We start from the raw sequence: 24,092 nt of genomic DNA, 5'->3' as shown, positions 1-24,092 counted from the left end.
CTGGTTGATGGCTACTCGGTAGCAGCAGGCAGTCACTGCTGCGTGCTGTACCAGGGAAGGTGTAAAATTAACCTTGCGTTCACAGAGGGTAGGAGGTGGCACATAAATTTTTAAAGGCAGTGAGGAGCAAAGAACAGCTTTTTACAATGCCCCTTAGTTGTAACCAATCCTGTGAACAATTCTGAACATGCGAGCACTGTGTATCTGATGTAACTAACCTTTTTCCTTTCACATGAAATGGAATAGGTGCATCCATGCTGTCAACAGTACAGACAACAGCAGCAGTTACTGATGTAGTTATCTTTTCTCTCTCTGCCTCTTTCCCCTTTGCTCCTTTTGTCCTCTTTATCCGCTTTCCTCTTTCTCTTTGCTCCTTTTGTCCACGTTATCTGCTTTACCCTCCTTCCTTACTTACAGGGGCTATATCAAAATGAGTGAGAGGTCTTGAAAAGAATAGCCTGACCTAGCCAGCTATATACCTGCAGTTCTTGAGGTATGTCCTTCAATAGGAAAAAAAACCAAGGTTTTTTGAATAGAAACACTATAGCATTACCTGCCATGGAAATTTGTTCCAATATCTTCATTTCACTTCAGGACATACCTCAGCGAATGTAGCCAAGTGAGACCTGACTGGGGTTTTCTGTGAAGTTCACAGATGTGTACAGCAAGCCTCAAATGTTAACTTAGCTGTGTGACCTACAGCTGTTGTGATCATACATGAAATACAGAAACATCTTGTATTGCATACATGAGATTTAGACAATAGTTTGTTGGTTTTTTTTTTTTATAATGCTACATTTCTTTGGCTATCTTCTTTTGCTTGTTTTGGGGAAGAGGCTGTGCAGCATGTGTTCTGCTTTTCTGTCTCTTCCTGCTGAGAAGCTTTGAGACACAGGGCATTTATTTCAGTCATATCCTTTAGGTGCCTTTAGTCTTATGTTTCCTGGAGTCATATTTACGTCCCTTCAAAGAGAACAAGTTCTTTAGATGCCTTTTAAATGTAAAGTCTTTAAAGTTACCAAACATGTTTTCAAGCCTGAGGTGTTTATTTGAATATTAGAGGCCCATTCTTTCAGAGGGAGCCTAAATAAATATTCTTAAGATTTAGTTGTACTACCAAGTCGTGCTTTTGCTGTATGTCTTTTAAATTGCCTTTTATCAATTATTCTTTATCTATTCTTTAAATTGCTTTTTAGAACTTACTAGACCATTTTTACCATGATAATATATTGTCACTGCAGAAAAATGGTTGCTTTATACGTTGATTAAACGTCAATGTCATGCATTCATACACATCCCATCTTTCAGAACGTATTAGAGAGATGCATCTCTGCATCTTTTGTCTAAAGAAAATGTCATATAGACAGACTGATTTGAACTAAAATAATTTTTGATAGATCTTCTCTGCTTGCAAGCTGGAAACTCTGTGTATATGTGTACAAACTGCGGTATGCATCTTGCCGCTTAAGAGTGTTTACTGTCCATCAGGATTCAAACATCTGATTATCTTGATACAATACAAACTAACCACAGTATGGTTTCAGATGTCATTCAGAAACACTGTTAGCAAGCACCTGGTAAATGCCACCCCAGCCTCTGAATGTGGTGTAGTTACTGTATGTCAAAGTCAAGGTTGTTTCTAATTCTTTTTTTATTCTCCGAAATGTGTTTGGGTCATGGTAAGATGATATTCTCTTCCTTCCTTACACATTAGAAGCAAAGTATCTTTCTTTGTCCCATTTATTTCTGACCATGCTAATGACTTTCTGTCACGAAACTGGAAGAAGTCCATGAGGGTCCTCACTAAAAGCATAAACAAAACCCCTCCAAAAGAATAATAATAAGAGAGCTTGTATATCTTCCTGTTGAAAAATGTCTGGATAGGAACCCATTAGCCATGGAACTCTACAGCAATCCTTAGGTAAATTCTTTCTTTGGGAGCACAGCTGGGAGAAGTACAATGAGACTGCAGATTGGAAATGTAATTGCTGGGCAAAGGCCAAAATGCCCTTTTTAGGCCCCTTTCTGCACATTGTTAGCCAAGCAGCAGGTAGATTTGCTGCCAGAGTTTGTGTATGTTCTCTAGAGTCTTGAGGCTGAGGGAGTTGGCAAGCAGGCAATTTAACATTATTTTAAGCATCACCTTTGCATGTCTTCTTGCACAGCAGTATTCACTCTTGCGAGTAGCATGTAGGATGTTGTAACTGTTACCTAGCTGCTGCTGTATCTCTCACCAGATCCCCTCAGCTTTTTAGGTAGGTAACAAGATGGAGAGACTACCGATATGTACATTAGACTTCCTTTCCTTGTATATATAATGGCCCTGTAGGTTTTCTGTGGAGTTGATAAACCTTCTTTGCACTGTATAAACCTTTAAGGGTTTTTTTTGTTTAGTTTGTTTGGTTTGTTCTAAGAAATCCAAAACTTGTTATTTCATTATTAAAATCTCAGTTCTTTGAAGGAGATTTTTTAGAAGGGCAAAAATAATTTTGAAAGCACAGTCTGGGAACACTGAGACTCAGGATACCCAAGAGAAATTGTATTTGATCAAAAGCTTACCTTAGTAACACCAGCAGAATTCACTAGACTTGAACTCTTTAAGAAATCTTGTGAACAAATGTCCCCAGCAGAATGTTTTGCTTTTTTTTCCCTGTATGGTTTGTCCCAGTTGGCAGTTGGGAATATTCAGGAAGACTGCCTTCAACCTGCCTATAGTCTCCCTTGCCTTTGTACCTGGTCACGGAAGAGCAGGGTTTCTCCAGAGCACGTCCATCAGGCCATCTAAGTGAACTTCTCCTGTAGACTGTCAGCCGCAAGACCCTCTCTTTGTCCCTCTCTGTGTTTGTAGAGCCATGGGCATTAGCCTTTCTAAATACTCAGATCTGCACTGTTGCATTTAAAGTATGTATTTCTCCTTTGGTTTGAGAATGCTTAGAGAAGTTAGTTGCAAATAACTCACGACATTATATGTGCAAGTATTAACAGTAGTTATATTGAGAACAAAGTTATATTATCTCTGGTGATCGTATTATTCTGTGTTAGTAATGCCTGGAAGGTAGCACTGATGACAAATATGACTTGGTGGAGCTCATGACAAAAGGGTTCATGAAAATTACTCAATTTTTTCCGTGTATATACGTGTAAGAACTGTAGTAGATTAACAGCAAATAAAGCCTAGAGAGGTAAAAGATGTCTAAAAGCTGAATAGGTTTCTACATCAGAGATGAAAATTTCCAATGGAACAAGTATGTGGATATCAAGTCCAAGAGTCCATTAAAAGTTTGCTTTGTATGTCAGCCAGCTGATGGAAGTTACAGTGGCTACTCTTCAAGTGGCAGGGTGATAAAACAGAGAAGTTGTTTGTGGGAGGTGAGGGAGTGAACTGGAGGTCTGCCTGTCTGGTCACTAATCACTAACGGGGATAGTGGCTGCCACCCCCTCCTGTCTGCTCTGCTTCCAGGCTGCCCTCCCTGCTGCAGATAGCTCAGCTTCTCATGAGCCTGCTCCTAACTTGATGTTTTAAAAGTAACCAAGGTATCACTGCTGTTACATGACTAAAACCTGAATTTTGCAAAGGGTTTTGCTTTTCTGCAGATGTTTGGGTAAGCAGAGCTCTGTTACCCAAGAATGCTTTCAAGCAAATAACTTACTAGCTTCTGTTTAAAAAAAGCAAAAGCAAATACTGGCTGGTCAACAGTAGTATGACTGATATGAAGCTTCCAACCGGGCCACAGAAACAGATGTAGGTTTTTTTAATTAAAAAAAAAAAAAAAACCAAAATCAAACTACCTTTCAGGAGTATGAATGGGGAGTGATCATAGTTGGTGTTAAGTTTTTGTCTTCAAACTCTGTTTGCAGTTGCACTGAAAAATCTGAATATAGGCTTTTTAAAAAAGGTTTTTTCCTAGTATTAAATCATTTACTTCTAAGTAAGTGATGCAACTATCACGGAAATAAGTATTTATGTTATAATCTCTAGCTTTTCTTTGCACCCCTCCTCCACATTTTCCTTTTTTTTTTTTTAAAAAAAAAAAAAAAAGCCTAGTCAATAGTAAGTCTTTTCTTTCCCCCCTCCACCCTGCAGGCGATATTTGAAGTTATATCTTCTGAGCATTCTTATTTGCTGAGCTTGGAGATTCTGATCCGGATGTTTAAAAATTCCAGGGAACTGAGTCTCACAATGACCAAAACGGAGAGCCATCACCTTTTCTCCAATATCACGGATGTTTACGAAGCAAGCAAAAAGTAAGTGTAGCAATAAATTTCTATATTTAAAAAAAATTATACATTTAAAAAATTATAAATTTAAATTTAAAATTTAGTAATTATAAATTTAAATTATTTACAATACATTTTTTTTATTATACCTGAGAATGATTAATAGTAGTCAAAACATGTTTCAAGCAAGTAATGAAATGTGGCATATAAAATAGCGTCTTTAATGTTACCACAAAATGAAGGAACAGCTGCAAGGTAGCAAATTCAACAAAATTTAGGCCTGACAGTTTAAGAATCAGAAGTCAAATGTTGCATGTATTAATATGCAGGGTCTTAGTTTTTTATAAGCTGTAAATAATTTAGAATGGAATTTGATTCTCTGTTCTTTCAGAGCACCAAAATATGTGCTCTGCAATGCTAAAGAATAATTTCATGTAATACAAACAGCTGAGGTTTTATTTTGCTAACCATAGATTCTGTTTTTGTAATATGAGTAAGCCCCTGTTTATTTGGATTATATTTTCCTTATATACCTCATTGCAGTCCCTTGATTAGTAGAGCTTTGGTTAGTACTATTTATGATATACAGTAGGATTTGCAGACTCAGGCTATGCCTTACCTATGCTCTTGTTCTCTGAGGCATGTTGCTCTTATTTGGAAAAATCTTAGCTTTTCTTGCCAGAATGTTCTCTATTTTTAAAGTTGAACAGTTGTTTACTTTTCTGGCTCTACTGATTCAGTGAGGAGAGCTTACAGGTAGGCTGAACTGGACATGTCCAGTTATTATTTTAATAACTGTTTGAACATAAAAGCAAGTTTTTTATTGGAATCTCAGGTAACCATTTTGGAGTGGTAACCATTTCTTCCAAAATTGTTATGCTGGTTTGGAGATGGAAAATGCAAATAACAGTGAACATGCATATGAGTTTGACAGACTCGCCTTGCCACTGTGTTTGAGCTCACATTTAACAAGATAGGCATGGTGTTAGTTTCTCTGAAAATTGGTAGAGAAGGAAAGAACATAGTGTATTTCAGTAGAAATAAGCATCCTTCAAATCTAATCAGTTCCTAAGCTAAATGTTAATACACTAAGCAGTCATACCTAGTCTTTACAGTCTGTCAAATTAAGCTTAGTCTGCCCTTACTAAACTGTTAAAAATTGAGCAAGAGTTTTGTACTTGCCCTTAAGAACTGACTCTTGCTGGTGTTTTCCTTAATCAGTTGAATCACTGTTTACTTTCTACAGAGTACTTAATGTGCAGCATACTGTGTGACTGTGGTATCTTTTAGGTAAACAGCATAGGCATTTTACTGTTTATGAACAGTGTTGTGCACGCCATAGCACCTGACACCAGAGACTTGTATTTATTTTAAAAAGATCTGCTGTGCTTGCTGTGCTGTGCTTTTTTTTTTGATAAGTTTTTTCAGTACAAGAAAAATGGACGCGCTACAAATAGTGCCAAATGGAAAGGAAATGTTGGCAGATCTTACATGATACAAATGCTGAAAAGTGTTTTATGATTGCTGATAATTACTGCCAGCGTTATTTAATACGGGACATGCATATGTATGTGCACTCACAGTGTACTTCAGGGTTATAAATACTTTAAACTCTATTTCAAAAAGTTGTTTAATGAGGTTTTGCTTTGTTATAATTTGTTCGTTATCCTAGCCTGGTTAATAACAGTATCAGCAGGTGAATTTCTGTCATCTATGTAACTAAAAAATAAAAATGTCTATGCTTCTTTTCTTATACCTTATTTCCAGTTTGAAATCAAGCATGATGGCTAAAGGATGCACGTGGCCTACTTAAGATACCAATTGATCTTAACCATAGCACTGTACAACTTTAAATGTATCTCTGTCTACATGAGGAACAGAAAAATACTAGCTTCACTTCAGAAATGGGGCTAATGGGTGTATAAGGAATCTGTCAGACTAGGAATATTTCTGGAGTCAGTCCTTCCCACATTTTCAGCTTTTTTTTTTTTTTTTGTTCCCTTTTCTTTTGTCCCCTTTCTTTCTTTCTTGTAGAAATTGTGATGTTTTGAATTCTTTAGCATTAAACCTGTATTTACCTTTGTGGAGCTTCTCAAATTTCATGTTCCCAGTCATGGTAATGTCCTTTCTTAGCCCCTATTTCTCTGAAGCCCCTCGAAGTCTGTGGAATTTTACATCTGTTGTGCAGCAGTTTGATTTTATGTCTTCTGAAGTTTATGCAGTAATAAGATTTTGCTTCATGGAGCATACATGTGAGAGAGTATTGTGTCAAGTGCAAACCTAATTTAGGAGCTATATAATAGCTGTACATTTGGACTTATTTGGTGTATCTTCATTTCTCTATCCCCCTGTTCCCTTTTGTTTCTCTCTCTTTCTTATCGTTGAGGTCTTTTGCCAGAAGCCGGGTGTTTTCTGAATCCACAGCCACCACAGGAATGAGAGTTGTACGACAGTAATGTTGTCAGGGAGTGCAGGTTATCAAAGTCCTTATTTTCAAGGAATAGTACTTTTTAAAGACTTCTGCTTACATGAAATGTGAATTGTAAAAGTAAAGTATTATGAGCCCGTTTTTTGCTAGACAAATGTTGCTATCACAGAACCATCGTGTGTAAGGGGGTAATTGCCATCTTTTTTAAATAGCGTAATAGAAATCAAAGGTTTAATTAGCCTGCAGACTTTGCCTCTCCTTTGGATTGTTTCTGTAAGACACAGCTGACCATACTAGTATAGTTATGTGAATAGGTGTGTGTTTGGTTTTTGCCCTGTGTTTTCCCCTGTGTTGAAGAAGCCTTCCAAATCATTAAATCCACTTTTACGTTTCTCACTTAAAATATTTAAAGCAGAGATGGGGGTGGGGAGAGCACTATTTTTCGGGGAATTCTTACAACCCTTTTGATTAATAGTCTTCAAAGGAAGTGGCGAGGAGGTGGGGAAAGAAAGAATGGAAAAATACCACACTACCCTAAAATTATAATCTTATTTTCTCTTGTCTGGAAAGTCTAATGGTTTAAGAACTTGGTTTTTTTATAACTTGGAGTAAAAACAGAATTCGTAACTCCTTTTTAAGCTTAAGTGAAAACATACTTTGTTTCCTGAGTTATGCAATACTGTTAAACTACAACAAAACTTTGTGCTGGCTTTCTACAACCTCATTTGTGTAAATAATGAAAGTGATTTTAAAACAGAAGCCTCTTTCTTAGTATCTCCAAACTATCGCTTCCCATTTTCAAGGTCTTTGAAGGTAGCAAAATCCATCCTTTTGTTACAAAATTGTAATAAAATCGAGCTGTCCCATAAAATCTGTCCCATTATGCTGCATTTTAAGCAGCCTTTCCTATACTTAAAAATATAAAATCTGAGTATGAGTGTATGACTGGAGTTATCTGTGGTTTTGGTTGCTCAGACAAAAGTTTGGTGAGCTAAAGAACATGAACTGATAAAAATACTATCTTTAGTCAAAATTGCTTAAAGCTTGTATCTAGGAACTTTGACATAGAACATTTTAATGGAAACTCTCCAGAAACACCAAGATAGGCTTCTAATGCGTGACAAGGCCATTTCTGATGGAACAAAGCTGCCTTTGTTAGAAGCAGAATACAGACAGCAAAGACCGTCTCTGCTTTTGGGAGCTCATTGGAATGTCTCTAACAAAGAAAAGTTGATCTGAATAATTTGTGCAGCATACAATATGTTTGTTTATGAAAACATCTTGTAAGGTGGCTTCAGAAGGCTTAAATCTTTTATTGTGTATTTGCCTGTATGTGTAATATGGGAGTTCATAACAGATAGAAGACAAAATCACACAAATTGCAACCCGAGTCAGTGAGAGCTGTTACATTGAGATGTAAGCTGATGGGGATGCCATAGGCCAGCTTATTCAGAAATAAAAGCTTGTGTAGTCTGAGAATACTGTGCAATCAATCTCACTAGTAAGAAAAACCCTCTCCAGTCTCAGTACGTGGTGCAAAAGAGGTCAGTTTCCCAAGAGCCTGTCTTGGGAAAGAGGACTTGCAGGGCAGCTAGCGAAATGTCTTGAAGGACAATTGGTCTGACAGGTCAAATCACCAAATTTATAGGCGAAAGCAAAGCTTTAGCATTTTGTTTCTCTCTCTGCCTTTAGGCCAGCAAAAGGCAAAAAGCTTTTGCTTCTGAAGGTCAGAAGATTAGCATTAGCAGAAAAAGACACGAACAAAAAATATTTTGACAGGTTCTGACTCTTTTTAAACTCTGTGTCTTGATTTCGGTAGAGAAGCCCGTGTGGGTTTGTGAGGTGGGTTAACATCTTGTCTGAGTCTCTTAATTTTATATGTGTGAATATATGTTAGGAACCAGGTAAGATTTCTCATAGCACTTTTTTGTAAATTAGGGTAATGTTTCACCTCTTTCCAACATACTTTAAATGATGCAGCTGCTGCTTCTTCCATAGGAAAATACAGTCCTAGTGTTCATTTGGGAAGTGTGTGTATTGAAACAGTTAAGTAGGCATTAAAAACATTACTTTTAGAGAATGCAGAGTTCTGTTGCTTGGTTTCTTTGGAAGATTGCAAAAAAAAAAAAACCAACCCCAAAACCCGCATATAATAAAAAAAGTAAAAGTAAATTTTAAATATTGTGAGTAGACCCTGGGTGATTCAGGTGAACTATAATGAAAGAGAATTATTCTTGAGTTATAGATCACTGATTTTATTTCCAGGTAAGACAGTGTTATAAGTCATTAACATCCTTTTTTCCTGTTTGGTCTAGACTGATGGTCTTAATCTGTGTTCTGTATTTTATCGCAGTTCTTGCTGTTAGCAGTTTTTGAAGAAAGCTGAGTAATGTCTTGGGGGCATCCAGCTGAGTGCGGTTACCCTGTTGGATAAGTGACACAGAGGTGTGATCTGGGGGAGAATTTCTATGCTCCTTCAAAGAAAGTTGTTCACACTGGACGTTTTGAAGCAGATAAGTGCCTTCCTTATCAGTAAGGCTGAGTGATTATGTTGGATACGGTGGACAGAGAAATGGGAACAAGAGGGAGGAAAATCCTCCCAAATGATCTGGAAGCAGGATGTGAGGCACCTGTGGCTCTGTGCAGAAGCTGATGCGTTGCCCTGACCCACAGCAGGTGCTGGTGAGCACTCAGGCCATACATGGTGCTTGGGTTTTCCAGGTGTTGCAGAGCACGGCTAAATTTACCATTTGTGGTTTTTGCCTTTCTCCCAGCCTTGCTGCATAATCTGCTTTTGCTGCCAGAGGGGCCTTTTTTGATTGTCAGGAGATTCCAGGGATTCTGGAGCCATATTGTAGAGCAGTGAGTCAAAATACCTTTTTTTTTTTCTTCTTTAAATTTTAGGTGCCCACAGAACATGTTTATGGATTTGCATCATACTGATGACTTGGGACACTACATTTGTCCTTGTGTTTCCTCAGATTGCTTCCTTCATGGTTTGTTCTGACATCAGCGCTCATTGCTGAACTCTTTGGCTTTAATATCTAGGAATTATTTGTTGAGAGGGTTCTTCTGGCAGCTGAAATAACTCTCCGAGTTGACCTGCACTGTTTCTTTGCTAATGACTAGCAGTGTTGGTAAACGGTAACTTTAAAGTAATACGCAGTTGGTACTTGCATTCCTGACCCAGTAATTGTTCTTTTATAATTTAGCTTCCTTATTGGAAATGAAATTAGATATATGACTTCAATACTTGGGAACAACAAATCTGAACAGAATCATACTTCTGAGCTGAGGCTCATTTTCTTGGGTGAACAGAACTTAAGAGAAAGAACGCTTTTAAACGAGTTTAGAAATTTTTATACATATATATGCATTGTATAATACTTAATTTTGTAAATATCTGCAATTACCTATACAAAAAGTGCCCTTGCAGAAAATACCTAGTTTTCCAGAAAATACAATAAGCCTTTAGCTTCAAATTATTTGCTTAAACATATTGAAAAAAATATCCCAAACTCACAGATTTCCATCCATCACCTTCTTGGTGTATTTTCATGCTATGTAAATAGACTGAACTCTCGCCAGCTGCTGCTAAGTGTAGGAGAAGGACACAATAGGAGGATACTCGGGCAGTGACTCTGCCACGGTGGCTGGAGAATGACGACACTGTCTCCTTGACTGTGTGTGAGCCTGTTCCTCCCGCTGCTGCTGCACTGCCCTCCTTGGTAACCCGGACTTTGATCCCAGAGCTTTCCTCTCCCGTAGCTGTGACGTGTCACCCACAGTCACAGTGGTGACCAAACCAGGGAAGTGCTTTTTTGGCTGGTACTTACGGAAAAGTATCTCAGCCCAAGATATTTACTGTTGATAGTGAGCTGTGGGGGGGTTGCCAATGGGGGTAGGTTTAACTCTTAAAAGATTTTCTGAGAAAGGTCAATGTTTTAATGTAACATTGGTTTAGAGTAGTAAAGAGAAGTGGTTTTTAGTACATTCCCTTCTGTCCTGTGTAAAGTCCTGTTCAAGCTGTCCATTGCGTTCTCCGTGTCAGATGCCCCTCTGAAGGAATGCCAGCTAATTGTAAACAAAACCTGAACCTATTCACAATTTGCTTGTCTCTGACACGTGCGATCCTCTGTGAAATTAAATGTAGCTCTTGTGTTAGATCTCACAGTCTCTGCGCAGGCGTCCTTATCTTTGCCTTCACGCCTGCTCGGAGGTGTTGTAAAAGATCACTCTTGGAGAGGCCGCCTGAGAATCTCCAATGATGCTGTGTATGGCACAGAAAGTGTTGGTGGAGGGCATTTACAGTTGTGTATCTGTTACCAGTGAATTTAGCCTGAGCCTGAAGTCAGTTATTAAAACCAGATGGGACTAGAAGCCGGAATTAACTTGCCTTACTTTGTCTGTAATGGATTGTACAGTATCTTCAAGAAACACCAACATAAACATAAAACTTAAACTGTCTTTAAGGTTGTTTTTTTCCCAATGCTGGATATATGTAATTTAAATATTAGTTGCATAAAACTTGTATTTCTTCAGAAAATCTTCCGTATCCCAGGAGTTATTTGCGGTGTCATTTAAATGCTGACCATGTAACTATGCTTTTGTTTCTCTCTAGCATCCTGCTTCCATGGTGTTTTACCCAGCAAATCTTGAAATGCTTGTCAAGCTTTGCATAGACACAGTTTAATCCCTTTAAAATAGTATTAGCTGGTGCGATCTTTTAAGGAGACCTTTGGATCATGTTAATGATTGTGTTTACTTATTTTGCTAACTAAAATAGACACTGTGTAGCTGGATTTCATTTAAAAAAAAAAAATTAAGGCAACTGATTGGCCCGTGTTTTTCAGATCCCAGGAGCTGCCATCACACGCTTTGCTCAGAGTAGACCCTTCAGCGCATTGTTTCTGAAAGATGATATGACAAAGTATTACATTAAGTATCTTGTTTGGGTTTTAGGGTTTTTTATTTGGCAGTGTAGATGTACCCTGTGTATATCAGCTCTTTTTACCATGTAATCAAAACCTAAATGACCACCATTTGCCAAGATCAAGAGTAACAGATGAAGGTCCTCTCAGTACAAACTGCAATACTGACTGAAGAATAGAGGGAACCCATTCTTTTGATGAGTTTTACTCAAGAGTTTTCTAGAGTAAATCAAGGTGTTTTTCAATGCCTTCTTTTTTTCCCCTAATTTCCCTGAAATAACATGATTGCAATATTCTCAAGCTTTTGCATGCCAGGGGAGGAAAGAATTGAAGAACAGTCCTGCTCAACCCTCCTTTGTGGTAGGGTTGAGTTCACTGAAAAGTCACAGGATATAGGCTGCGCCTTTAACCACTTGGCTGTTTTCTGTGTTATTCTCTGGCTTTCTCTTAAGGCCTTCACAATCCCTCTCATGTAATACTGTCTCTGGTTCTTCTTTTTTCTTCCCTGCAAAACATGATTCCACCTCCTTATCTCACTTGAACTGGACTGACAGCAAATGTCAGGGAATAGTGAGCGGTAACGTGTATACTTCTCAGGAAAAGGTTCAGTAAAAGAAACGGCAAAGCACCCAAGGCTGTGAGATACGTGTTACAATTGCTCAGTCATCTCAACTGCATGATTGTAGGTGTGCATTTTTATTGATTTTTAATTGTGGTTGCTGAAGCTTGACGATATTAACAGTATTTGTCAGATGAAAGGTAATTCAATTTCTGTTTTAAATTTAAAAAAACGGTATTCTTGAATAGTGGCCGTTAGAATCTTCCTTTATTTTACCTCTCTATGTAGAGAATTCTAGTAATTTTTTTCTTGCCTATCTATGCTTGTATTCAAAACTTCATCTGCATGCTGTCCTCTCAGTATTCTTTGTGTGTTGTATTACTGCCAAAATTATTTTGACAAATTAATTGTCTTTGTGTCCCTTTCTGAAAAATTTATGACTCTGAAGCTCTGTACTGTCTATTTATTTTCCTGTGGAAATGCAGCACAGATGGTATGTAACTCAGCGTCCCAGATTCTTAGGAGGAGAGACTCACTGTCAGATCCCCTTGGAGCTTTTCCTCTTGTAATTAGATTACTTTTCAAAACTCTTCTGCCAGTCCTTGGTCTAGGACTTTGTGTTCAGTTTTTACTTTACTTTTATCATTAAGTACTTTTGGAGATACTTTTTTCTTCTTTCTCTAGCTGAGGTCCTCAGCCTAAGAACTGATACTTCTCTACCTAATTGACTTCTAATGACTGTTTCAAACATTAACAGTATAGCTTCTTTTCTTAAAAGAAAAAAACCACTACCCAAAACCCAAATCTTCCGTCACCAGTGACTTAAGATGTTGTTATCCAGCAACAGATAGTTTTGGCGCCAAATAAAAATAACTTGTTTTGAGATGAAATATTGTTTGAAACAAGGATTGAAACCATATTCTAGATGAATGGCCTTAAAATTGTGAGTTTAACCAAAAGTCATAACAGCCCTCTCTGTTTTAGAGGGCTGTTGTAGGACCAGCATAGTAGAGTTTGTTTGTTTATTTGTATCCTTTATTTTTTGCACACTGATGTAAAAGATCCGGTTTTCGTGCTAGTGGTGCCTGGAGGTTTTCCACCTTCCCCATTATTCCCTCAGTTCAGCCGGTTGCCAGCCAGATGAGATGTAGCTGAAAAATAACCCACAAAACAAACCTGGTCAGAGTTTTTTCTCTCGCCTCCCTCGCATCCCCGTCAGAGCAGTTCCCAGATCTCATCAAGTGTCAGACCACAAGCAATTGCGATGACACAGCTGAAAGAGCAGGGTAGGAAAAGGAACGAGTAAGTTGGACAAGAGGCGTGGAAGCTGGTATTGCCAGAACTATAGCATGAAGCTGCTATCTGCCATATTTGCCATCTGCCACTGAAACCCATCCGAATATTATGTAAACACATTCTCTGTTTTTTTTTTTTAAAAAAAAAAAAAAATCCCACAGCAGCATTTGTAGCTGACTTCTTGGACCCTCTGGCTCTTCTGTGGCCTAACCTCTGCATAGAGAGTTATTTATGTGAATATTTGTGTTTAAGGACAGTAGAACAAAAGTACTTAAAAATTTTAAAGCCTTCCAGCTGTAACCCAAAAACTATTTATCCAGTAGGTGTTTATGTATCCTTTCCTGCAGAGCATCACTGTCATGATCATCTGAAACTTAGTGCCCACGCAGATCCTCTAAAGCAATCGTGCTTTGTTGTTGGGTCTGGCAGGTTTGTTCTAGTAGCAGCTTACGAATCTTTCACCAATTTTCAGATTTACTGTTGCTGCAGGAAGCACAAAAGAGAAAAACTGTATTTATCTGCGTATTTCTTTGGTAGTAAAGTGGATGGATGTTCAACAGTTATTCGAACTTGCATCTCTGCTTTCCTTGTACAGAGACTGATAAAGAATGAAGAAGCAGCCTTTCTTAGTTGAGACTGAGTCTTCAAGAGGTCAGTCTGGTTTCAGAGAACTGCCATTGCCCTTCTGGCATAAAAAGAATGTGTAGCTTTGAAAAGGCACCAAGTTGTTAGTAAGTCTAGAAATATCTGCGTTTAGCACGGCTGTCATAGTGGGAGGATGTATGTATGTTCCCTTGGCTCCTCTCATGTATCATTGGGTCAATGTGCTTTGTTTAAATGAGATTTTAAACCTCAAATTCATGAGTTGAAAGTTTTTATTGCAGATAGATGAGTTATGTTGCATTGCGCCACGTTTCTCTGGACAACAGCGAGGCTGGTCTCTGCAGTGTTTATACGTAGGAAATCTTGCCTGCCGAAGTGTGGTATTTGCTATCCTAGATGTCATACTGTAACTTCTGCTATGGATGTGGCTGTATCAATATGAAGATCATGTATGCAAACGTTTATTTGTACATTTGATAGAAAAGCAGCTTTATGTACAGCAGTATCAAAACCTGTGATGGCACAAAGAGGAGTCCAACAGCGCTTGAAGCCGTGCTGTGTCGCCTCTCGCAGCGCAGTGTCCTGCCCCTTGGCCTTTCTCGTGACAGGCATTGCTGCTCTGCCTTCGGAACAGCCCCCGCGCAGGGCTGTAAAACAGCGTAACGTGGTGATTAGTACACTTGCACTTTGAACTTGCTTTCCTTTGGTTACGGAAGTTAGGCAGGCGGTTGCCAACTTGGCACAGGTGCCCTTGTGAGAAAGATTAACCAGGGAGTGTTTGCGGTCTGCTTCTGGCGCAGGGCTGCCGGGAGGTGTGTGGCTGCGGTGGTACCCATGGTGGTACCCGCTGGGCGCTGAGAGGGAGCGGGGCAGGAGCCTGACGGGGGAATTTGTCATTTGAAATTAAATGACAAATTCCAGACTTTCTCTCGAGAGTTTCCTGGGCACTCTCTAAATCTACTTCTAGACTGTGGTGGAGAGTCCCCTGGCTGATACACATCCCTCAAGACTAAGCAATGCTTAACTTATGATTTTGTATGGTTCATATTTTTATATTAACAAAAATTTCTTCCCAAATATCAAGGTTGATTAGTTCTCTTGTATATAGTAACAACATCCGTATTTGCTAGTACTAACACGTGGTTATTTTGAAGCTAGGGATTGCAGGTGACAACACAGGTTTGTAGAGCATGAGACAAGTTACACGTCCAGTTGTTCTCTTCTGTTCTCCAAGGTTTTTGCTTGCTGTGTTTGTTAGTTTGGCTGTTCTCGCAAGTGTGTTATATGGGAATAGCCTCATCCCTGTTGCTAGAAAGCTTCACAAATGATTTATAAACTCATTGTTTGCGACATGCAAGAGGTCATTTTGTTCTGTGACAAATGAGTATGTAGGTAACTTTTCAGACTCGGGGAGACGGGCAGAAGCACCCTGCTTCTTCTCAGTAGTATAAAAAGCATTACTTTGTTCAGCATGGGAAAGGTTTTTAAAACGAAGACTCCTGTTGTGATGTCTTCATAATTTATCAAAAAGATTTACATTTCTAGTGGCACAGAGTGTTCTTTGTGGCTTCATTTGTCAGTGGGTATTAATTGATTGAATCAAGATTTGTTTTTCTGAAATGCATGCCATTGAGCTAGATGCTATGAGCACTTACTCGCTATCTCAAGAATCTCACTGTAACAGAATATATTGGTAGGGTTGCCATGGCCTCTTTATTTCTGGATTTCTGCCAGAATACTATAAATAGTTGAAAAGGCAAGTGGCTTACCATTAGGACAGTTACTTGTGGGTAGGCTTGCTGAAAGTTGTTCCAGTTTGTTGCAGAATGAACGAATAGGCTGTCAGGGTCTTTTTTTTTTTTCTTGTTTGGCTTTGTAGTTGCTCGGTGGATATTGCCTAATAAAAGGTATTTTTATGGGCTGTTAGCTTGCAGTGTTTGGCATTGTAAATATATGTGTATGTATGTATTGTTTTCCATTATTTAGATTGTGGTAACTCCTGTAACAAACTGATTAATTTCAAACACCTGTGGATGCAGTCCCTCACTTTAATCACCCTCTTTTCAGCCATTCTCTTGCTAAAAGCTCTGATTCCGATTCAGCATAAAAGTTCTATGGAAATAAGGCTGTAATTTTTCCCATTTTTACTATTTTAAATTTCCCTTTCCCCCCCAAAAAAAAAAATTGTGGTGCAGGTGTTAAGTTTCTGTTCCTGATGAGAAGATTCAGATTTGGAGAGGCTAATCAGAAATTTTTATTACTTTTATCTGAAGTTATCTGAAATTGGTAATTGTTTTTCCAGTTCCCTTATCTCTAAGAGGAGGAAGCTAAATTGTACTGGCTTCCACTCCAGTGGCTTTTTTCTGTTACTGGATAGTAATGCGTCAGCAGCAACATCACTATGAAGCTAAATCTGCATTATAATCTTCTTTATGCCAGACATATAGGTCATTATAACTTCAAAAAATATTAAGCAAGAATAATAACAATGAACTTTGAAATAAGTGATCTACAAGCCAGACCGCGCAGTTCACTTCCGCACACAGAATGGCTGTGGTGGTGACGGACTGATACTCTCAGTGACTGTGGCATCTGACAGAGAGGAACAGTAGCACTGTCCAGAATGGTTAGCAATGGAGAATTGCATGAACCCGCAAGGAGATAAAAAATTAGAACTGTAAGCAGTAAGGAAAAAAGTCAGATAAATGTTTGAGAACCTCGATTCTATGACTGCTATGTAACCCATATACAAAATCGTAATGATATTGCACCATCTGTCCCTCTCACCAACGTGGTAATGCTGTTATGTGTATTCTGTCATTTTGCAAACAGAATAAAATGATCTCATAGTAACTTTATCAGAATTTTTTTTTCCTCTTAGCTCTCTTGGATCCTGATCACCTGGTTCTGGTGACTTCTAGTGTTCCACATTTACTTCAGTTTCAGACGGATCTTCCACCAAGTCTGCTCTTTCCCAGTCTCACTCACCAGAAGGGCTTTGGTATCAGTTTCCTTCTGTGGTGACCCTTGATGTAAATAATCTATTTAGATTTTTTGCAGTACCTCCGACCTTTCCTTTTATGTGCTGTCGTTTGATTCTACTTGCTTTTTGCTCCTGGATGATAACTGATTCTGTAAGATAATTGTTTTTCTAACTCGGATTTGGCCTGCCTAGTTAAAACCTTTTTTACCTGCCTAATTAGAATTTTTTTAATCCAGTGCAATCTAATTTTGGAATATGCAGATAGCAAGATGCAGTATTCATAAGAATGTAAGTGCTGCTCAGTTAATATCTTTATCTAGGGGTGAAGGGAGAGTAAATGTTGAGAAGAAATGTCGGCCAACATGATTGATCTTAGGGCATTTATTTTGTGTATTTTTTCATGGCATCTGTTAAAGTAGAACTTCTGTTGATGTTGATGGAAGTTTAGCCGTTGTAAATGAGACATAGTTTAGGCCTTATAAAGGTGAATTGTATGGAATAGTTTGTAACATTGTGCACATGCCACTGCACATTTGTGTTTATACAGCTGAATTAACTGGAGTTTTTGAGAAAGTTGTGGATGTCAGTCATTGATTAAAGCAGTGCCAATGAGTAGGAAGAAATAGCTTAAGAAAATTGCCTGAGCAAGTGTTAGGACATTGTTCGTGTTGGTGATTACCAGCTTGTTAATTAGCTGCCTAAAGACATGGGAAGACCCTTAGCAGAAGCCACCAACTTTGAGGAGAGAATCCTTGTCATAAAGACAGGGCAAACTCCAGTGTTGCTGAGATCTGTAGTGTTTCTAGATCTTGTGCTGTAAAAAGAAACAAGCAGGAAATGAACTAAACCTGCATTTCTAAATTTGGCACGTAGCTTTAGGAGAGGGAGGTTTTAGAGTACTACAAATTGGATGATTCTTTTAAACAGCATAAGGGCAAGGTGAGGGAAATCAAATGCTCTCTTATGATGCTGTTTGACTTTCACTTAATTGGATCTAACTTTAACCAGAAGAGTTCTGGATTTAACAGAAACAAATGCTTTAAATAAATCTTTCTGGTATTAAGCAAAAAAGCCAGACACACAGCACAACTAATTTGTAGTTGGTTAAATTGAATGTCATTACTCGATCACTCAGTACTGATCTTTATGACAGAATCTGTCCTAAAATTTTAAGTAAAAGGTTTTTATGATGTGTCTGGTTCACTGACTGTATATAGTAATTAGCAGATTGGATGCAAAAAAAGACAACCTTTGATTTCAACTCTGATACATGATTTCCAGAGGTAATAATTCTTATAGTACGTGTTGTGGGGGATGGGACTTGAGTATGCTGCTTCTCTCTGCCCCTCTCTCTTTTTTAAATCTTCTACTATCCAAGATTTTTACTGTTTCTTACAATGACTGTGACTGATGATGTCATTGATGAAGCACCAGATAAAATCTAAAAGTGGAAGTTCTAGCCCAGCACGGTCAAACACCTTGTCAGTGTGCCATAACATACAGCAGGAAGAAATGTTGTATTTCCTGATTTCCTGAGCAAAGTAAATTGGCAGCATGCTGAGAAGTTCTCCCAACTATAAACATGTCTAAGTAGAGTAGAAACGCATTCCAGTTGTCTGCGGTTCATGGTGGTCAGCGCTTGAAATCTGACTGTTGTGGTTCATGAGAAATTGCAGACTCTGTGACTTGGAGACTTTTTTTTTCCCCCTTCCCTTCTTGGACCCCAATGAAATTTCAAGCAACTGTTAACTTTAGTATTTGTCCATGTGTTGTATAAGACCTCATTGCAGCTTAGTATGCTTTGCCAGTTAGTACTGTTCTTGATACTAAAAAAACAAATATGTAGCATAATACAAGTGACAACTTGAAATATTCTGTGCATTGAAATAAGATGGGTGGAGGATAGAAGGATACTGGAGGACTCTGCCTTCCAAAAGTGGCAAGGCTATTAAACAATACTGCTGCACCACTTAAAAGGGACGAGCGAGAAGAAAACTGTGCACTGTAGTAGACAGCATTATATTTATTTGTCGGCAGTGTCCTCTTTTTCATTAAGTGACAATACTGATAAACATCAGTCAGTTCAATCTGCAGTTAATGTGTCAGAACTTTAAAAAAACAAAAACAAAACAAAACCCCCAAAACCCAAACAAAAAGCCCCACGCTTGATTCTTCTGACTGTGTGATTGACCAAGTGAGAATCTGGCAACCACTCAATTCAGGCAGCTTCTTCTAAGCACACCTGAAAAAATGTTTTAATTTTAGTTAACCCATGTTGTTAAACACTTGTATGATAAGCTTCTGTTCATCCTGTTCTCCTCTTCTTACCTGTTTGAGGTTTGTTTGTAAAACAAATTATGGAGAACATTGGTGGCGCACTTAAAAAAATGAAATGCTGCAAGGTGACAGATTTTTGAAGAGCCAGTGTTAGTAATGAGAAAATGTAATAAAGGGCCAAAATAAAATAAAACATGTTTCAAAATATTTTAGCTTGATGTGAGATCCTGTGTTCCAAGTATTTGCTTAATTTTTCTGTGCTATATGAGAGGGGTTTTATTAGCTGGTTTACTTTAGGGAGTTCAGGATTGTTCTAGTGAATCATCTTTTATAAAGGCTGCAGGCAAGACTAATATCGGAGAGATTTTTAGCAACTTCTAGAGTTTTAAGGATTGCAGTGATGTCAGAGTGTCAGTGTAGGTAATTCTAATGCCCTGCAATAGATCTAATGCCGATTTGTGTGAGCTCTCATACCCCAAACAGTAAAATATTTCTAATGAGAGTTGTGGAAATAAAGGCTTTTGTTTTCTGGTAAAATTAGAAGTGCAAGGAGGAGTTGAAAGCTTTCAGAGGCCAAAGGGACTCAGATATGGAACAGCAGATGAACAACAGGGAAGTTCTTAGAACAAGCATGTTTAGGGGAAAAAGTCAGCTCAGGATTTTGGTTTCTGTTCCCATTTTCACTGTTTCAATCTGTGTTTGGCTTTAATGGTAGATTGAAGTATATGGTACATGAGCACCTTGTCCAGCTCAGCCTGCTATATATCTTTTTGGTCGTAGTTCAGCAGTTCACACGTAACTTCCATTTGACTGAACATTTCTAGTATTGTACTGCCTTTATCGCAAGAGGAAATGCGTTTAATGTTGTGCTTGAAGTTGTTTCATTTCTTTTTCAACTCTGTTTCTGGAAATTCTAGTCTAACTAGATCAGTAATGCTGTTTCGGTTTTGGCAGCTAGAGAATGGGAAGTAACTTTGCCAGCATTGCTTATGCTGAGTTCTGCCAGGTGACACCGCCACCCTTTGACTTGTAGCCTGTAAAGATTTCCCTTACTGTTCTGCCAAAGGAGAGATGATCTCACCCTTTCACAAACCATTCAAGTTGTCATTAGGTTATAGAAGTCATGGGTTGTGTCAGGTGAGGTGTAAAATGTTGCAAGAGAGAGTCTGCTTTTTTTTGGAAAAATGCGTAATTTCTTTTTTTTCCACAGGTTCTTTAAAGAACTTGAAGCAAGACATCAGAACAACATCTTCATTGATGATATTAGTGATATAGTTGAAAAGCATACCTCTTCAACATTTGATCCATACGTAAAGTACTGCACCAATGAAGTCTATCAGCAACGAACACTGCAGAAATTACTGTAAGAACTAATTTTAAAATATGATTGCAAAATAACCCTCTTTGTAGTAGGAGTGAGTAGTAGGCTGTGGTATTTGGTGCAAACCCTATGGCTTCCAACTAAGCATGTACTTACATGCATAACTTTCCTTAATTACAAGTTCCTGTGAAGTAATTGAGAGTGAAAACATGCCTGGCTGCATACTCCAATCCTATTTGTGGTCATGTGTTACATTCCCTTCCCGCTGATAATACGGTTTAATCAATGTCAAAGATGTCCTTTCATTGTATGTTACATATCAGTCTGATTGCATTCATGTTCATGAATGGGAGAACTTGAGGCTTCTAAATGTCAATACTGGTCTTGCGTATCTAAGTAAATAAAGCTGAAGGCTTAGTTGATATGACTCCTTCAAACCACACTTTCCTATCAATAAAATACTGGTTTATTTAAAATCTAGCAACTTTCTTTGGTAAAACATAGCGTTTAATTCTCTCCCCCTTTTTCCCACCAGAGCCACAAATCCAGCATTTAAAGAGGTGTTATCACGGATAGAGTCCCATGAAGATTGCCGGAATTTACCGATGATCTCTTTCCTCATTCTTCCCATGCAGAGAGTTACTCGTCTTCCCTTACTGATGGATGTGAGAACAGAGTTATTTTTCTGTGTTTCCTTGATGCATGTCCTTCTAATGTTAGTGTTCTTTCGTACTCAATTCCTAGTTTGTTCCAGTCTCTTCACGTCTTCTTACTTACACCAGGTGCAGGGCTGTAGAAGCTGGTCTATTGATAATGAAGTACTGTAGCATTTGCTCGCTTACTGTGACCAGTACCCCCTGCTCCTGACCCCTTGTTCAAAAACTAAATATTTAGACATTCTAATAGAAAAATTGTTAAGGGTCAAAAAGATTCTGAAACCAAGGAGGAACCTAGTAGAGAAATTGTATATAGTGTTAGGATTAAAATCAATTTTTAATTAAAAAATTAAAAGTTTAAAAAACAAGACTTCCTATCTAGATTAGGTACGGGTCCTTTTGCAGTAAAGGCTTACTTTCAGGAACAGAGTTGTACACAGTGTAACCCTGAAGAATGAACTCTGTTCTCAAGGGCACGGGAGCTATTCGTGAGTGGAGCAGTATTGATACACTCGGTTTCCCCCCAGCACGTTACACTGTGAGATGTTTCCTTCCGGTGCAAAGTTACTGGGCGACTTAGGAAGTGTGATGAAGCACAACTGAGTATTTGTGAAGCAAAGTTCACACCAAGTTTCGTGGTATTTCAGTTAAGATGCTAGAACTAAATTTAAGAGCTGGACCACCAGCAATAGTGCAGATTAAAATGCAGGCTCGGATTCTAGCATTGGTAGAATGCTAGGATCCAGAAGCGGGACTAATAATTTTGTTCTCCTATATATTTGCAAATTGTGCACTGATTAATTTGATTGATCATCTGGATAATTACTTAGTTTGTTCATGGACATTGAATACTCTCTTCTCTGCAGCACATTTTAGGTTAAAAAAAAAAGGAATAATAATCCAGTATTACTTTCGTGTGTCACTAGGTGTGCCTTCCCCTTTTTTCGGCTCCTTCCCCTCTTCAGCTAAAAGAATCTAAACAAGCAAACCAAGAATTTTATTTTCCACTGTTTCAATTTTGTTTGTTTTTCTTGGAGATGGTTGTGTAAACCTTATATTGAGAATTCAGAGTGAATTCAATTTTTAAGGTTTCAGTACCAGAAATACGGCTCCAACTACAGTCAGAGAGGAGGGAATATAATTAAACCAAGACTAATTTAACGTAAAATATCTTCTGATGTTTTTGTTTCTCAATCAAAAAAGTGGTTTAACTGATCTGTCATTGATTCAAAATGCCTGTTGCTGATAGGACTTAGAGGTAAAGACAAACTCATGAGAATAAACTTTGTCAATAGATATAACTCTCGCTTAACTCATAGATAGGTTTCACTTCTCATTACTTTCCAGCGCTGCTTCTGTTTGGATGCTGCAGCTGTCTTCCCTTCCATGTGCTTTCTTGTTTTAATAAAATAATACTGTTATGTATATTTTTCCATGGTACACATAACAGTGTAGCCTTAAGAGCCTTTTCTATTAATCCTTTGGAAATACGTACCTTCCACAGAGAGGTCAGGCAGAGTAATCTGGTGCAGTTTTCTTATTGCAAGGTCAGTTGTACATAAACGGGTATTTCAGCTTCCAGGAAAAGCTTAACATGGTACTTGAAACAGGAAGAACCTGGTCATGTACGGCTGCAATGGGATTTCATTGTCGTTTGTGAAAAGTTAGAGACAAGACGGCAGAAACTTCCCTTTCCTGGAAGGATATGGCCTGCCTCCTCCACCATGTTGCCATGGATGGAGGTTGGCCAAGAGGTGCAAAACATCCCTTTGCTCCAAAAAGCTTTCAAGGGAGGCATTCCTTAGTGTCACGAAGCACTCTGAAGAAGTGATTTAGTGTTCTTGCATTTATCCCAGTCCTCAGCTGACTTCACCTCTTCGATTTCAATTAATATGTATGTAAAATTCTGTATTTGTTACAGTCTGTGCTTCTTAGTCCTCTGAAGTAACTGACATTTCATTTCAGACTATTTGTCAGAAAACTCCTAAGGATTCACCAAAATATGAGAACTGCAAGCAAGCTCTGAAAGAAGTGAGCAAGGTGTGTTCTTAGAAGTTTAATACGGATGCAGATTTTTTCTGCTTTGACTATTTTCCTTCCTAAATTGCACCGCATGCCTAAATTGCACTGCATGCTTTTGTCATTTCAAAAATCCACTGGCTGCTTTTGGTTTTTGTTAGTCACCTGAGAATTAATTTTCATGTTCACTACATATTTTGTTCACCTGTTTCATTGTGTAGTTGGACAAATTTATTCTGTTTGCTGCCAGTCATTCCAACAGAAAGCCATATGGTGGACCAGACATAAAAAAACCCAAAACACTGTCCTGACAGTAGAGAAAAGAAAGTCTGAATCTTCTAAGCAAACTTAAGCATTCTTTCTGCTTTTATTGCAAGTTAACCAGACCACCTTCTGTCAGTTGCTCAAAGTTGTTATTGTCTCCTGTAGTCATGCTTTTTTTTTCCAAGAATCAACGATGGAAGAAAAGCACAAGTCCATTTCCATGCATAGATTGTAAATTTCAACAGCACTTACTTGTATAATAAATTCCGGGTCCTTCCATTTGAACCTGAGCAATCATATTACCAATTTTTTTTAAATTGGTGGGAAATTCCAATCCATTTGTTTAATATATTTATATTCTGGAAATAGACAATTCTTTAAAACAGAACATTATGGTATGAAAAGAAAATCTAAGGATCTAAGGACTGGCTATTTTTTGTCTCCAAGATCTCAGAATTTCAGAAACTATAGTGCATCATAGACTCTTGTGAAATGTGAAGTACTGGGCATTCTTTACTAAAAAAAAAAGTCTTTCTC

General features: G+C 38.2%; 1 protein-coding gene across 1 annotated transcript in view; it reads left to right on the top strand.

Annotated features, from left to right (window-relative positions):
• Nucleotides 1-24,092, top strand: part of ARHGEF26 (Rho guanine nucleotide exchange factor 26) — a 59,282-nt gene that overhangs the window by 10,952 nt on the left and 24,238 nt on the right. The window contains exons 5-8 of the mRNA XM_075157525.1: nt 4,085-4,245; nt 20,506-20,658; nt 21,152-21,281; nt 23,238-23,312. Coding sequence (XP_075013626.1) covers nt 4,085-4,245; nt 20,506-20,658; nt 21,152-21,281; nt 23,238-23,312 — 519 coding nt within the window. The remainder of the gene's footprint in view (nt 1-4,084; nt 4,246-20,505; nt 20,659-21,151; nt 21,282-23,237; nt 23,313-24,092) is intronic.

This window comes from Calonectris borealis, chromosome 9 (assembly GCF_964195595.1).
Source record: "Calonectris borealis chromosome 9, bCalBor7.hap1.2, whole genome shotgun sequence".
NCBI lineage: Eukaryota > Metazoa > Chordata > Aves > Procellariiformes > Procellariidae > Calonectris > Calonectris borealis.
Note: the sequence above shows the minus strand (reverse complement) of the source record. Positions and strands in the feature narration are given on the sequence as shown.